The sequence below is a fragment of the Gracilinanus agilis genome, chromosome 2, assembly GCF_016433145.1.
Source record: "Gracilinanus agilis isolate LMUSP501 chromosome 2, AgileGrace, whole genome shotgun sequence".
In the NCBI taxonomy this organism is placed as follows: domain Eukaryota; kingdom Metazoa; phylum Chordata; class Mammalia; order Didelphimorphia; family Didelphidae; genus Gracilinanus; species Gracilinanus agilis.
The window spans coordinates 149,707,639-149,722,430 of NC_058131.1; the positions used below are offsets into that span (position 1 = coordinate 149,707,639).

The 14,792-nt window shown below is 39.1% G+C and overlaps 1 protein-coding gene across 1 annotated transcript in view; it reads right to left on the minus strand.

Moving 5' to 3' along the window:
* Positions 1–2,657: 2,657 nt before the first annotated feature.
* LOC123233391 (putative speedy protein-like protein 3) overlaps positions 2,658–14,792 on the minus strand; it is a 96,117-nt gene continuing 83,982 nt past the window's right edge. Inside the window, exon 6 of the mRNA XM_044659505.1 lies at positions 2,658–2,726. Within this exon, the coding sequence (XP_044515440.1) occupies positions 2,658–2,726 (69 nt within the window). The remainder of the gene's footprint in view (positions 2,727–14,792) is intronic.

The following is a 14,792-nucleotide window of genomic DNA, read 5'->3' on the forward strand; positions in this document are numbered from 1 at the left end:
ATGAATGTATTTAGATGTCTTTCAATTCAAATAAAGATGTAATATACACCTGCAGATCGATTTATTGCCAAAGCCTAGTCCAGTGATGGCAAACCTATCGTATCAATGTCAAAGAAGGCACACAGAGCACTCTCTGTGGGAACATCCCCAGAGATGTTCTAGAAAAGCAGAGGGACTTGGGCAGAGTTGCTCCACTCCCCCTCTCCACCACACCTAACATTTTTTCATATCACCCACCCCTCTGCCCAGTAGCTCAATGGGAGCACACAGGGGTGCTCATAGGTGGCAGAGTTGGAAGGGAGCAGTGCACTCCCTTCCCCCTCTCAACACTCCGAGAACATTTCTCACTTCACCCACTCCTCCTCCCAATAGCCCAATGGAAGTGCTTTCTCCCTCTCTTGTGTGGGGTACGGAAAGGGCAGGGAGTGCCTGGCACTCAGTAGGGGGGAGGGGCATGGCATTCAGTCAGGGGGATGGGGTAGGGGTAGGACCAAGCACTCTGTCTCCAAAAGATTTGCCATCACTGGCCTAGTCAGTTTTGGTGGATTTGGAGAAAGATGATGTTTCATTTGAGTCTTTAAGTATATCTCCCCATGGAGGTATGTATGTATTGTAAGGAATTAAATTTAGGGGTTTGACTAAAATGTATGAGAATTCTAAATTAATATTGTGGTTGCTGATTTTATATTATAGCTCAAGTCAAAATGACTTGTAATAGCTTTTATTTACAAAGGGGTGGAAAGAGTGAAAGTAGAGAAATACAAAAGGAGGGTAGAGAAAGATGTCTACTCTATCACACTAAATATTTCTCTGATGTGCTTGCTTGGCCTAGCAGGGCTTGTTAACCCTCGATGGGAAGACCCAGGGTTCCACCTACATGGCCTCCTCCAAGAAGGGAAGGCCTCTCCGAAACTACTTGTGGGAACCTTTGGAGAAATAGGATCAAATTTAGGGCCTGTTATCTGGATTCCCTACGTGACCAATCCAGGCTGAGGCAGTCTTTGTGTTTGGTCCTGGTCACCTGAGCCCCAAAAAGGCTCTGGTACCAGCAGGTAGGTTAATCCAAAATCAACTTGATCCCTCCAAGAAGGCTATTAGGAGTCATTTAGAGAAACAGAGTCTGTAACAGATATTTTATCTGGATCCCATTACAAAATCATTGGCAAGTAAAACTGTGTGTATGATTTTTCTGCATTGCATGTCAGGATGCAGACTGAATGGGCCATCTAAGATAAAAATCTGAGGCTCCTCTTTTGACTCAGTCTTTGATCCCCACCTTTTTTACAATTCTTATTGGAGAGCTTTGAAGTGGCAGACCAGCTTCTATTGAATTGATAATTTCCTCCCTTGATAATTGAAGAAGCCTAAATCTTAAACAAACGCTGATTCCATATTCAGATTAAAACCTGAGTCTTTAGTCTGAATGCAGATTTCAATTGATGAGCATCTCCATAGGATATTTCCTCTCCCGGAATTATACCCTGCTGAATTGGGGTTTGGAATTTGACCATTTGTCTTTGCATCTGTATTCTTTAGACTTCAATGGATTATATGTGATTTATTGCCCCTTACCAACTGTGACTTCTTTTTACTTGAGAAAGATATATAATAAACTTCCATGCCCGCAGAATTCGGAACAGCATGGCTAACCACTAGTCTGGTTGTTCTCATTCTCTTTTTCCTGTCTTATCAATCCGACGCCGTAAACACCACTCAGAACCCTCATTTTGCATGTAGAGGCTGGTCCCCTATATGAATGGTGCCCAACGTGGGGCTTGACTAAGCTGTCAATCATCCTCTTGGTGGGGGGAGGTCAACGACTGGGGTAGGGTCGTTTTTTGCGAGACGTGGCCGAATCAGTCTGTCCGGAATCCAAATTGGGGAGTCAGAATCCTGTGGAAAAACACAAGCAAAACCTCGTCCTGAGGTGAGTAGGGGGTCAGGGCCCTTCCATATGCCTGATAGAACATCCTTCCATTTAACAAGCGGCTTGGGGAAAGAATTATTAGGGTTCAAATGCCTGTCCATGGGAGAAAGATCATTATTATTAAGATTCATGTAGATAATCACAAACATAGCATGAGTCAGGATCTGGTAGGGAGATGCATGTGGAAAATCTCCATCTTGTAGTTTTTTAACTTGGATTTTTAAAGTGTGATGAGCTCATTCAATTATGGCTTGTCCTTGTGGATTGTAAGGAATTCCTGTAGAATGTGAAATGTTAAAGGTAGCACAAAACTTTTTGAAGGCTTTTGACACGTATACTGGTCCGTTATCAGTTTTTATTGCTTTTGGCATACCTAGGTAAGAGAAACAGGTAAATAAATGTTGTGAGACATCTTTGAAGGCTTCTCCAGTGCAGGCTGAGGCTATAATAATGTGAGAATATGTATCTATAGTAACATGAACAAAAGATAATCGACCAAAAGAAGGAATGTGAGTTACATCCATTTGCCAGAGGTGGTTTGGCTTTAATCCCCTAGGGTTGACTGCATAACTAGGGGAGGGAAGGTGTATAGGGCAATGAGAGCAATTCCGTACAATGGTTCTAGCTGCTTCCCTTGTAATGTGGAACTGGTGTCTAAGAGAAGCAGCATTTTGGTGGTGTATGGCATGGCTTGCCTGAGCGTCTTCTAAAGCTGAAAAAATAGTTCTGGTTAATGAATCAGCCAGTTGATTTCCTCCATGGATAGGCCCTGGTAAGGAGGAATGAGCTCTGACGTATCCTATAAAAAAGGAAGAAGTGCGAGCTTGAATCAGATTTTGAAGTTTTTGCAAAAGGGGGAAGATAGAACTGTTAGAGACAGATAGCGTTGCCGTCTCTATATTGGGAAAGAGTTTAACCACGTACTGGGAATCTGAATACAAATTAAAAGGTACCTTGGTTAGCTTTTGAAAAACAAATATTACTGCCATTATCTCTGTGCGTTGTGCTGATTTCTCTGAAGTCTGCTGTATATAGGAATCATTATTAATGACTATTGCAGCCTTGCCATTGGATGAGCCATCTGTAAAAACTAAAGCGGCAGGGGGAGGGAGGGGGTCTAGAGAAAACCTGGAAGGAAAGGTGAATCTTTGTCTCTTTACGAATTGCAAAAGAGGGTTAGAGGACTACTCTGTCTCCAAACTCCAGGAAAGGAAAGCCAGCTACTCGCTCACCTGAGAGGCAGTCCAAGTCCCAAGTTACCTCCAAGAGACACGTCACCAGTCAATGACGTCAACGATGTTGACTTTGCTGATGCTAGACAAAGAAAGTCTGAATCACAGTTCACAGTATGTAGACATACAAACTGGGATCTCTTAGAGATAGTTAAGAACATCTTCTAGTCCTGGGTATTTGTCAAATCAATCATACCTCTTTTAGGTTGAATAATTTCAAGTCACAAACTGGGAATAACTTGACTATTGGGCTTTTTGTCTGGTGTCTCTAAAATGGAAATGAGAAAACTTCAATTATCTTTTTAGAGAAGTTTAAAATGAGAACTAAGTACCTACCCCAAACCAAAGAACTAAGAGTGGATCTGGTTTTTTGAGTGATGAGAAAGGAGAAGCCTGAATAGTTTTGCAATGTTCTGCCTGGATTTGGTTGTTGTCCTAAGTACTGTGATACGGAGGTCAGTGTCAGACTATAGCTGATCAGTCCAATACAGGCTTGGAAAGCTCTTCAACAGGCCTGGAACATGTTTGAAGTAGAAATGTTGCTAAATTTGCACATTTCCCATTTCTTTGAGCTACTGCAATTCTGTTTCATTCATAAAGCAAAGTGCCTTCTTTGAGGTGGTTACGCCATGCTGGATAGTCCTGTGCCAGTGTCTCCCAAGTCTCACAATCAATACTAAAGTTCTTCAAAGAAACCTTTAGAGTGTCCTTGTATTGTTTCTTCTAACCTCTGTGTGAGTACTTTTCTTGTTGAGTTCTCCCTGTTTTTTAGGCAAATGTACATTTGGCATTTAGACAATGTGGCCAGTCATCAGAGTTGTACTCTCTGCAGTAGAATTTAAGTACTTGGCAATTCAGCTTGTCTTGCCAGGTGATCTTCAGACGTCAGTATTGCTGTGTTTCAGGGAACAGGTAGGCCTGAAGAGAAGAAGAGGGGTGAGGAATGCCTGGTCAGTGGAGCAGTCAGAAAACACATAACATTTTACTGATTAAGTTCTCCATGTTATATGCACCATGTCATATTTGCACCAAAACAATTATAATAGTAAGATCACTGATGATAGATCAACATAACAGATATAATAACAATGAAGAAGTTTGAAATATTGTGAGAATTACCAAAATATGGCACAGAGACATGATATGAGTATATGGTGTTGGAAAAATTGTGCTGATAGACCTGCTTGACACAGGGTTGCCAATTTGTAAAAAAAAAAAAAAGCATCTGCAAAGTGCAATAAAACAAAGCACATTAGAATGAAGTATGCCTGTATAGTTCTATGGAAGTGTATAAAGCAACATAAGTAATGGAGATAGAGGAGCCCTTAAGAGTCCATGCAATGAACCCCTCTTGTTCCTTCACTCCTTTGTCTTGAGCTACTGGATCACTAATAGCACTAGTTTAGGGAATGATAGCTTCAGGCTATAAATCTGTCTGTGCTTTTATTTCTCCTACGATAGCCTTGGGCTGATTTAGAGAGAACAGTCACAGGCAGTTCCACTAGGTTTGTAACTTCCAAGCAGGGTTCTTTATTCACCTGGTGCTACTATGCTTTCTAATGGGAGGGAGGGGAAACTAGAAACTTGCACTTATTCCAGGCTCATTTTCTCTCACTTCCATTGCCTAAAAAACACTACACAAACCAAGTTTAGCTTACTAAGTTTTTGTTGGTTTGTTTTAGTCTATTCATGGAAGAAAGCATAGTTAAAAAAAGATGAAAAAATGCTGAGTGTTTTGGAATAGCACCCAGTACTTAAAGTTTTCTGGCTGCTAGGATAGTGATTATTTTCCTGTTTAGACAATAGGGATGGTGGAAGGAGAGGAGTTAACAGAACTACTTCTTCTGCTGTTTAGAATTATGGAGGAAGGGTAAACATCTCTGATGGGGCAATCTCACCAAACCAGTTCCATTTGGCACCAAAGTATGTCATTATCTTTGCCCCACACAGTCACAGTGTTTGGCAATCAACTAGTCATCATGAAAGGTGGAGTGGTGGGGGCAGAGGCAGGTTTCAAACCTGAGTGGGTGACCAGATGGAACATAACTGCAAGGACACTGCTTGACTGATTTAGGTTGTCCTATCTTCCGTCTTTTCCATTTTTCTGAGCTCCATCTATCTTCCCTGAAAGTGACTTTCCGCCCCCCCCTTTCCGTCCATAGTCAGGCATCAGTGATGATTCAAGTTATTAGTTTGTCCTAGTAAAGAAATGCCTCCCAGTATTTCCATCCTATAGCACCTTAGCAGATGGGAGGGAAGACTACCAATAAGATGTCCTGCAGAGATAAGGTACAGAAGATGGTAACAAAGCATTTCATTTAAACAACAACAGAGCAGTATTAACTAGAGCAGGGGTCAGCAACCTATGGCTCTTGAGCCATATCTGGCTCCACCTCCCGACAGGCCAGTCTGGGCAGAGCCCCAGGATGTGCCCCAGGGGGCCCTTCAGCCCCCGCCCCATATTCCAGTGCCTTCGGCCTCCATCCTCCTCCTTCCACAGGCGTTTGTGGCTCTCAGGGCCAAAAAGGTTGCCAACCGTTGAGAGGATATTTGCAAAAGTTGTGAGTTGTTCTAGTCATTTGTGACATCTAGTGTCATGCATGCAGTATCCACATGTATGCCTTGACCACATGAGTTTCTGGCATGTGCTTTTTTATGTAGGTTCCCAGAGTACAGTTGTTCCTTGGCCACATTTATGCTCTTTCTCATTGGTAGTGTGATAATCTGAGGGACAGTGAATCTCACACATGTTAAGAATCTTTTTTTTGTCACTTAGTTATCCTATGTTACTTTATTTGAAATAATGTGCCCTCACTAAGCTCCTAAGGTCCTGTGATATTTAAAGCATTGCCAGATCTAAGCTTCCTCCTCTATAAATTAAGGGAGTTGGACTAGATGACCTCTAAGATCCTTTCCAGATCAAAATCCTATGATTAGAAACAATAGTGAAAGTCAATATCCATTCCTGCAAAATGCAGCTGGAAATAAGAGGGGAAATGTGATCTTAATACAAATCAAACACTGGGTTCTAGCTCTAGCATTGATTTTTTTACATGTAAACAATTTAATCTTTTCCTTCTTGTTTTCCACAATTTAAAAAATAATGGAAGGTTTCCATTCCTCCTCAAGTGGAATTAGGCTGTTAGTAAATTATTCATATTATATGTGGAAAATACAGAGAAAGAAGCTATAGTTATTACTTTAGCATTTCTTGCAAATAAAGAGAACAAGAAATTGCTAAACATATATTGGAGACAGTGCATATATATTTTATGTGATGACTCTGATTATAATAGGAAATAGCCTATAATAGAAAGTGCCCTGACATCATCATAATATTGTGACCTTTGGCAAGTCATTTCCAATTTCAATCCAAGTGCCTCCTATGCATATAATATTTGGTTAGGTTCTGGGCTTACAAAGACAAAATGGAAAATAGCCCTTAACCTAAAGCAGTTCTTGTTCTATGGGGAGGAGAGAAGTTTTACACAAATCAATACGTATATTATTATTTGAGGAAGGAGAGAATACTAAAACCTTGGTTGTTGCTCTTTGTACTCATGGAGGGCCAAAATGACATCATTAGTGATGTCTTTTGACTTTAGCATAAATTGGATTTAAGTGAGGCAGAGTTACACAGTCATAGGCCTCACTCTCCCAGAGCCATTGAAGTCCATTAGCAAGACAAAAGTCAAGACAACTGGTAATGACTTAAGATTCAGTGGATGACCTTGGCTTCTCTGATGTTTAACTAAGCTCTAAATACTCCACAACACCTGCTTCTGCTTTAATGATAAGTAAGGGATAGGGAGAAACTCATAGATTGTCTTTAAGAGGAAAGGAGGAGAATTTAGATACAAACCCTGGGAGAAAATTCTGAAAGGAGAGGAGGATCTCAGGATTTGACTGGTTTTAACTGTGACTCCTGAGCTAGTTTTCCACTGAGCTGGAAGGAGGATTTTTGCTCTTGTATTCCCCTGGGAAAACCTAATCTTGTGAAAAGATTTAGGGATTCCTGAGTTGGAGAATTTGCCTTGGAGTAGACTGCTTTTTCCCTGGAATACAGAGAGAACAACCTGTCTGAGATAAACTAGTTAGAGATCCATTTGCCTAAGGTAATTCCAAGGGTTTGTCACCTGGGACTCTGGGTAGCCTAGGAAGCCAACCCCAGGCTCCTTATCCTTATCTTTCTTAAAGACAATTTGAGTAGTTAGATTAGTAGATAGATAGCTTTTGGATTTAAGTAAGAGCAGGGAGTGGATAGGCAGAGCTGAAGGAAGAGTACCTCTTGTGAGGTGTGTAGAAGTTGGGTGGAGCTTAGATTTGTAGTTTTAAAAACTCTTCCTACCCTTTCCCTTTCCCCAAATGAACAAAATAGATTTGGTTTCAAAAGCCCAAGGGTTTTATGCTTTGTGGTCCTGGGGAGGTCCCTAGGTGGGTGTTTCTCATCTCCCATCCATCTAGGCCTTTCCCAAACAATCTTTGGAGGAAGGATTTTATTTCACTGCTGTCTTCATGGCCATTGGAACCAATTGTTCTTATCTGCCCCTTCTGCCAGGGAAAGTCTTCACATTCCTGGGGTAGACACTCCTTGGACTCATCAGTGGGTTTGAGGCTTTTTGGTTCCCTTCTACCTGGTTTAGCCTGCCTGCCAAGAGGGTTAACCAGAGCATGTCTGCTAGAGATGCTACAGCTTCTTAGAGACATAGGATGTGAGTTCAGTGGCAGATAGACATCAAAGGAGGAAAGCCTGAAAAAGGCTTGGCAAGCCCTCAGACCAGAAGTACTAGTCTTCCCTGAACACACAATACTTTACAACAAAATCTAGGGTTTTCCTGTAGGAGGTCGTTTAGGAGCTGAACCTTGAAGAAAGTAGCTATTTTACTGGGTTCAGATAAGAAGGAGATGTATTCCAGGTATAGGTAAGGACTTGTGTAAAGGTAGAATGACAGGAAATAGAATATTAAATCTATAGAATAGTAAGTAGGACAGTTTGGTTACAACATAGAGAGAATGAAGAAGAATGATGTGCGATAAGCCCAGATATGTAAGCTGGAGCCTGCATAGACTGGAACTAGCTGACTTTAAATTACTACCTATGGGGTTTTAATGTTATATTAGAAGCAACAGGGAGCCACTGAAGGTTGATGAACAGGAGAATAACATGGTTAGACCTGTACTTTAGGAAGATTATTTTTTACAGCTGCCTAAGTGAGGAATTCTAAGGGAAAGGCTTGAAGCCTGGAGTCCAATTAAGGAGGCTGTTGAAAATTCAGGAGAGAGTTAATCTATTACATAAGAGTAAGTAGATTATGTGATAAAGACCTATGAATCTCATGCCATTCTACTTAGAGACACTTTAAAGTTTACAAAGTGCTTTGCCTTTATCACATTTTAGCCTTAGTCTACCCTCATAACATACTAAAGATGAATAAAAAGTTAATAGTTTTACTATTTTGAAATGTAAATGTATATTAAAGATCACAAGCTTTATACTCAAGCTAGATGAAGAACTAGAAAGCACATTATATCTGGGTGCACTTGCATCTTATTTAAAGTTGGCATGTGTCTTTTAGCAAATTCAGATTTGGATAGGGTCTCAAACTTGGGTAAAAATTGAAGTGATATTTTATGCTAAATCTATAACTATTCTTGTTTTCATGAGTTGATGACTCCTAATGTTTAATCTCATGGGCAACTTAATATTAGGAGGTCTATTATAAATTTTTATTTTGTTTGTTCAACCACATTTATCTTCAAGTTTACATATAATACAACGCAATTTTTTGAAGTTAGCTGTGAGGTTTCTAGTTTTCTCTTTTTGCCTGGTTATTCACCTTCAGATCAGGTACAGGGCAGGTTCTGAGACCCCATTCTAGCTTTAGAGACATATAGCTGTTACCTTCCTACTGTTCTCTTTGACTCTGCCCAGTATGTTGAGTCTGACCCAGGGCAACTCTTTGCCTTGATATGCCACAGTTTCCCTTAGTTACAGTTTCCCTTCTCAGTCCCTGCTAGATTGGGACTCAGATCTGGGGCAAAAACAATAGTTGCCAATTGGCACCTGACCTGTATCAGGCATTTCTTGTGATCATAATCTTTTCTTGCCCTAGTGCACAGTCTCTTGTCCCATTTAGTTTTGCAGTGCTAAAACTCTGTTTAGTTCTTTCTGATTAGACTGAGTCCCTGGTATCCATAGACCTGTCTGTTGCTCTATGCCAAAATGGTCTTGAAAAATGACTCATTTTGATTTTTGTTTGGATTTTCTGGTCAAGACCACCCAGTCTGATGTTTTTCTAGGCATTTTTTGGAGTGCTTATTGAGAGGAAGCTAGTCTGTACTACTTTTTTCTACTCCATTTTCTAATTTGATCCCTCCAAAAAGAGGATTATACATGAAATTGCAAATGTCTATTATGTATACCATACTTTTCTTTTTAAATATATAAAAAATTCAACAAGCTACTTTCAGAGTTGTCCTCTTGATCTATAATTCTCTTTGGTCTTCCCTTTGTTTCTTTCTTTTTTTTTTTTTTTAATTTTTTTTTTAAACCCTTGTACTTCGGTGTACTGTCTCATAGGTGGAAGATTGGTAAGGGTGGGCAATGGGGGTCAAGTGACTTGCCCAGGGTCACACAGCTGGGAAGTGGCTGAGGCCGGGTTTGAACCTAGGACCTCCTATCTCTAGGCCTGACTCTCACTCCACTGAGCTACCCAGCTGCCCCCCCCCCTTTGTTTCTTTTTAAAAGTACTTCAATACTTTTACTCCTTCCCTTCTCTTTTCCCCTCCTTCCCACCTCCCTTTTTTCTTCCTCCTTTCCTTCCTTCTTCCTTCCTTCCACTCTCCCTCCTTTCCTCCCTTCTTTCCTTTGTTTATTCATTCATTTGTTCCTTCCTTCCCCCATTTGCCCTTCTCTCCTTTCCCTTTCCCTATTCCCTCTTTTTCTTTTCCTTCTTCTCTTTCCTCATCAAATAAACTTGACTAATAATTATTTCAATTTAAGAATTTAATTTCAATGCATAAAAAAATCTTAACTTTTTAGTCTCTCCCTCTGGTTTGCCATCAGCATTCTTTGATGGCTTATTCATTCCCATTCAGTTTTGCTTTTACATGGTCTTAGTTGATATATATTTTACTCATCATATGATGCTTTTTTTACTTGTTAATATTTCATAAATATTTTTTATTTATATACAGAATTCTTTGTAGGCCTAATACTCATTTATTTTAATGATATTATAATAAACTATCATATAAACATACAACTATTTAAATTATTTCATTTTTGTTAATTTAAAGATAATTTTGCTGTGAACATATTTGAACCTATAATTTGTAAATGGTAATTTCTGAGTCAGGTGCCTGTGTATAGTCAATGTCCTTACTCCTGTGATAATGAGATTAAATCTACCTTGCCCATTCTCAAATCTAATCACCAAAAGAATAAACAACTCCACTTAACTCTCAAGTGGGGAGGTCTGTGACTTAGGTGTGCAAGAATGGGTGATGAATCAGAATTGACTGACTGTCCCCTAAGCAGTCCTAAGAAAAGCATCTGTTGTGATTGGATATGTAAACTGGAAGGGAGGCATAGGAAGTGACAAAAGAAATGGCCTGGAAATATTGAAAGAACTTCTGGGGCTCGACCCCTTTTTGGCTCTTGGCTGCTCACTTCTTCTTGTGGTGGGTGACTAGGACCTGGAGGAGCACCAACTGCTGGCTGAGACCTTGGACTAAGTGAGACTGCTGTTAATCTGTCCCTTGGAATTACACATAGTGAGTGTAAAGATTAAATCTTCCTGGACTTCTCTAAAGGAACTGTTTTTTCAAAAGAGACTCTGTGACTGAAGCTTTTGCTTCATTCACATCCAGGGCCCTCTGGCTCTCTGGACTTGAGATCAAGGCTGAGCCTCCTTTGATTGAGGACTAATTAGATCTGACTGGGTTAAACAAGGGGGCTAGAGGAAATTACTTAGTGTGTTAATTACTTATCCTATCCTTTCCTCTCTCTGATTTTCTTATTTTCTCTTCCTCTTTTCATTTGTAAATAAACTTCTACAAAAGTAATTTTGACTTGAGGTTATTTTTTAATTGGGGATTGATAATTATTAAATTCCCTGGTGGCCAAACCTTTTAATATTCACCCAACCAAAACCCCTTTTTACCCCTTGTTAGAAAACATAAAAATCAAAACAATCAGAATAATATAAAATAGATATTATGCCTAGTTAAATACCTTATTGATGCTAAAAAAGGAGGGGGGAATAAAAAAACAAACTTTGACACAGATAATCATTATTTCCCAAGAGAAATTTAAACAATGTAAATAAACCATCACAAGAAGGAAACTAAAATAACCTAAAAATTGCATTGGCTAGCAAATGTTTTGTCTCCTTGCCAAATGGAGAGATAGGGCAGCCAAGTGTTGGAATACAAACCCTTTTGCAAAATGTAGGACAGTGGAAGCAACATTCCCTCACAGAATAGTAGGAAGCAGTGGAAATAAAAACAAGTTTTAAGAAAATTTGGTGCAAGGCTGAACTAAGGAAATTAATCCTAAGGGTCCTTAAGAAACCTTAAAGGCAAGAAGATGAAAAAGGCAAAACTTTATGAGAATATCAATAATAGTAAGCCAGATAATCCTGAGGATATTTAAAGATGAAATAGGAAAGATAATAAATATATTAAAAATGGAAAATATCTGTAAAAGTTTCTACAACAACTTTGTTTCTTGGTTAATGACACTGAATCTCCAATATTTGGATGATAACATCAACATCTTCAAAGTGCTTTTTGAGGAAATGATTAAAAATATGAGAATAGCATTAAGATTAGACTATGTATACACAGAGTAGGTCCATGAGAGAGCTAACATAATTTTTAAAGCTTTGAGGGATTGACTTCCAAAATATCTAAAAGAAGGGAGTCATATATTAAGTTCTTAAAACTTCAATTAGGTATTGATTCCAGATACTTGAAAAAAAAATCATAAACAGCCTAAAAATATCAGCATCTGGAGTTGAATGACAATTTTCCCATGTCTACAAAACCAAGGATATCTTTGAAGAAGTTTTGAGAAGAGAAGAGGCGAGCTTTCCCAAATAGTATTCTAAAGTAGAACTTATAATTTTAAGTTTGTCAATTGACTAAAAGTTCAGAGAACACATGATTTCATTGGACTTATTTATTGTTTCCTTTAAAAAAGAGGAATTTGGGTTAGTAGAAAAAAATGCTGCCTTAAAGGTTCTTCTTTATCAGTATATGCTACATTTTTTTTTTTATTCCTTACTTTCTGTTTTGGCTTTGTAATAAATGACAAAGATGGAGATGGTAGAAGTGAGAGAGAGAGTAGTCATTGTGGTAACTCTCCACTCCACACCCCTGGGGCCAAAAATTACTGAGGAGACTTTAAGGGAGTATTACCCCAAAATAGGGCGATCTAGATGAACGTGCAGACCCTCAAGAGTTGAGGGGAAAGCTTGCCTACAAGAGGAGGTAAGTGGTGCCCCAATCAGGTCTTGAATAAGATCTAGGTTCACATAAGCCTCCCCCAATGCTGACTGACTGCACAGCGGGTGGTCTGGCTCAAAGATGGAGTCAGCCAGACCAAGCTGTGGTTTACCTCTCCCTTGTTGTCTCCCAGGCTCTCAAGAATGATATCTGGCTGCTAGTTGAATTTTATTATTAACAATCAGGGTATTGTGGAAATGGGTGAGGGGCAGAGGGATTGGGGGTGCCCTCTCCAATTACCCTTTGGGGTCCTTCACTTAGGGTGGAACCAAGACAGTTCCAACCACTAAACTTCTCTCCACCTTCCCCTGCTATTCTTATTTCTAATCTTCTATAATTATAGTTTTCTCAAAAAGGGTCTTTCTGAAAGATTGGGTAAAGAATGAGGGAGTCTGAGAGATTTGCTCCCAGTGAAGTCCAAAATCTCAGTTGATAGGTTGATATAGTCTCAATTGAAGGATGAGCAATGTCTCAATGTCTGTGAACTGGGAATCAGGATTTCAATCTCCAAGGGAAAGATTCCTGGGAAGGGCTTTGGTCAGATCAGAGCTGGTTTTTCTGCCTCCTCTCTCCTCCCAGTCCCCAAACCCAAGATCCTTGTCCTCTTGGAATTTCCCAGCATTCCCTACTGGTTCCAACTGCCAACAACTGTCTTCTCTTTTGGTTCAACATTTTCTCTCCTCAAAATTCCATCCTTACAGTATCCTGGTTTTGTGAGGTAGGACTTTTTCCAAAATTCCCACTTAATTTATGGATCATTCTTTCCTATTTCTATCTTATGTTCCCCCTCCTTCCAAAATAATAAATCCTTATCTTGTCTTATCACTATACTAATCATCTATCTCTTCCTATTATAAGACAGGTTTTAGAGAGGTTGGTTGAGGAATGAGGTTTGCAATTTTTATAACAATATTTCCAGGGTGTAAAACAATTTTGTAACAAGAAAAGTTTTTCCCTAAACAAAGAAAATCAAAGTTTACACTGTAACAAATTTCCTATTCTTAAACTCTTCTATGTTATTATTTAACATGTCTATGATTTTAGTAGAATTTTAACTTGTTTCTACTATGAATGTATGTTTAAGACTACCAAGTAACGAAATATAACCATCTTATTATTCCCAGCTGTTATCAAGTTATGTTTTAAGCAACCTATGTTTTAAATGCAGTGTTAGTTTTTTATATTGTGAATCTGTTAGTATTTTTAGTTATCTTTCCAAATACCATTATGTATTTTATTCTTATCCTTTCCCTGCATTATATCACTAAAGTTTTGAACTTCCCTAGCCCTATCTGCACTTTCCCTGTATCTCATGTCCTAATTATTCTCTAAATTGTTAGTATGCTACAGTATCTACATGGTTAGGGACTATTTGCAATTCTACTCTACTTTTCCAACCTATGTTACAGGTATTTATAAAATTTACATTATTCACAATATGATACATTTTACAGAAGCATTAGTCCTGCATTTTGATGTTAACCAGACAAGAAAATCACTTGATCTTCTTAGGTGGTTAAGATCTTATGGGGCTTGTAACTATTTACATTATAGACATATATATTTATATATGTCTATAATGTAAATAGTTTTTAAATATATTATTTACATTTTATATTGACACAATAACATTATCGGCAAAGTCTGCACAAAAACTCATCTAAAATGGACAGATGCTTTGCCAATAGTGTTATGGTTTCTGAGAAGTAAACCTAGTGGGGACTTACATCTTTCCCCATTTGAAATGCTATGTGGCTGACCTGTTTGGCAGGGGAGAGCTCACAAAACCGCATACATCTCGATGTTGGGGGCAGATTGTGAACTGCATAAATATAACCAGGCCCTGCAACAAAGGCTCATAGAACTGCATGAACTCAGCCTGATACAACAGAGGGTTCCCCTGGATTACAGCTTGCATAATTTGAAACCAGGAGACATAAAAAAACTTCACAAGAAAATCAGTAACAGACCCCAGATGGCAAGGACCCTATCAAATTTTGCTCAGTACCCCTACAAGTATAAAAGTGGAAGGAAGAGATTCTTGGTTCCACATGGCCCACTTGAAGCCTGAAAAGAAACACACAACTACAGAACACCCAGAAATATATTTTGTAGAATCAATG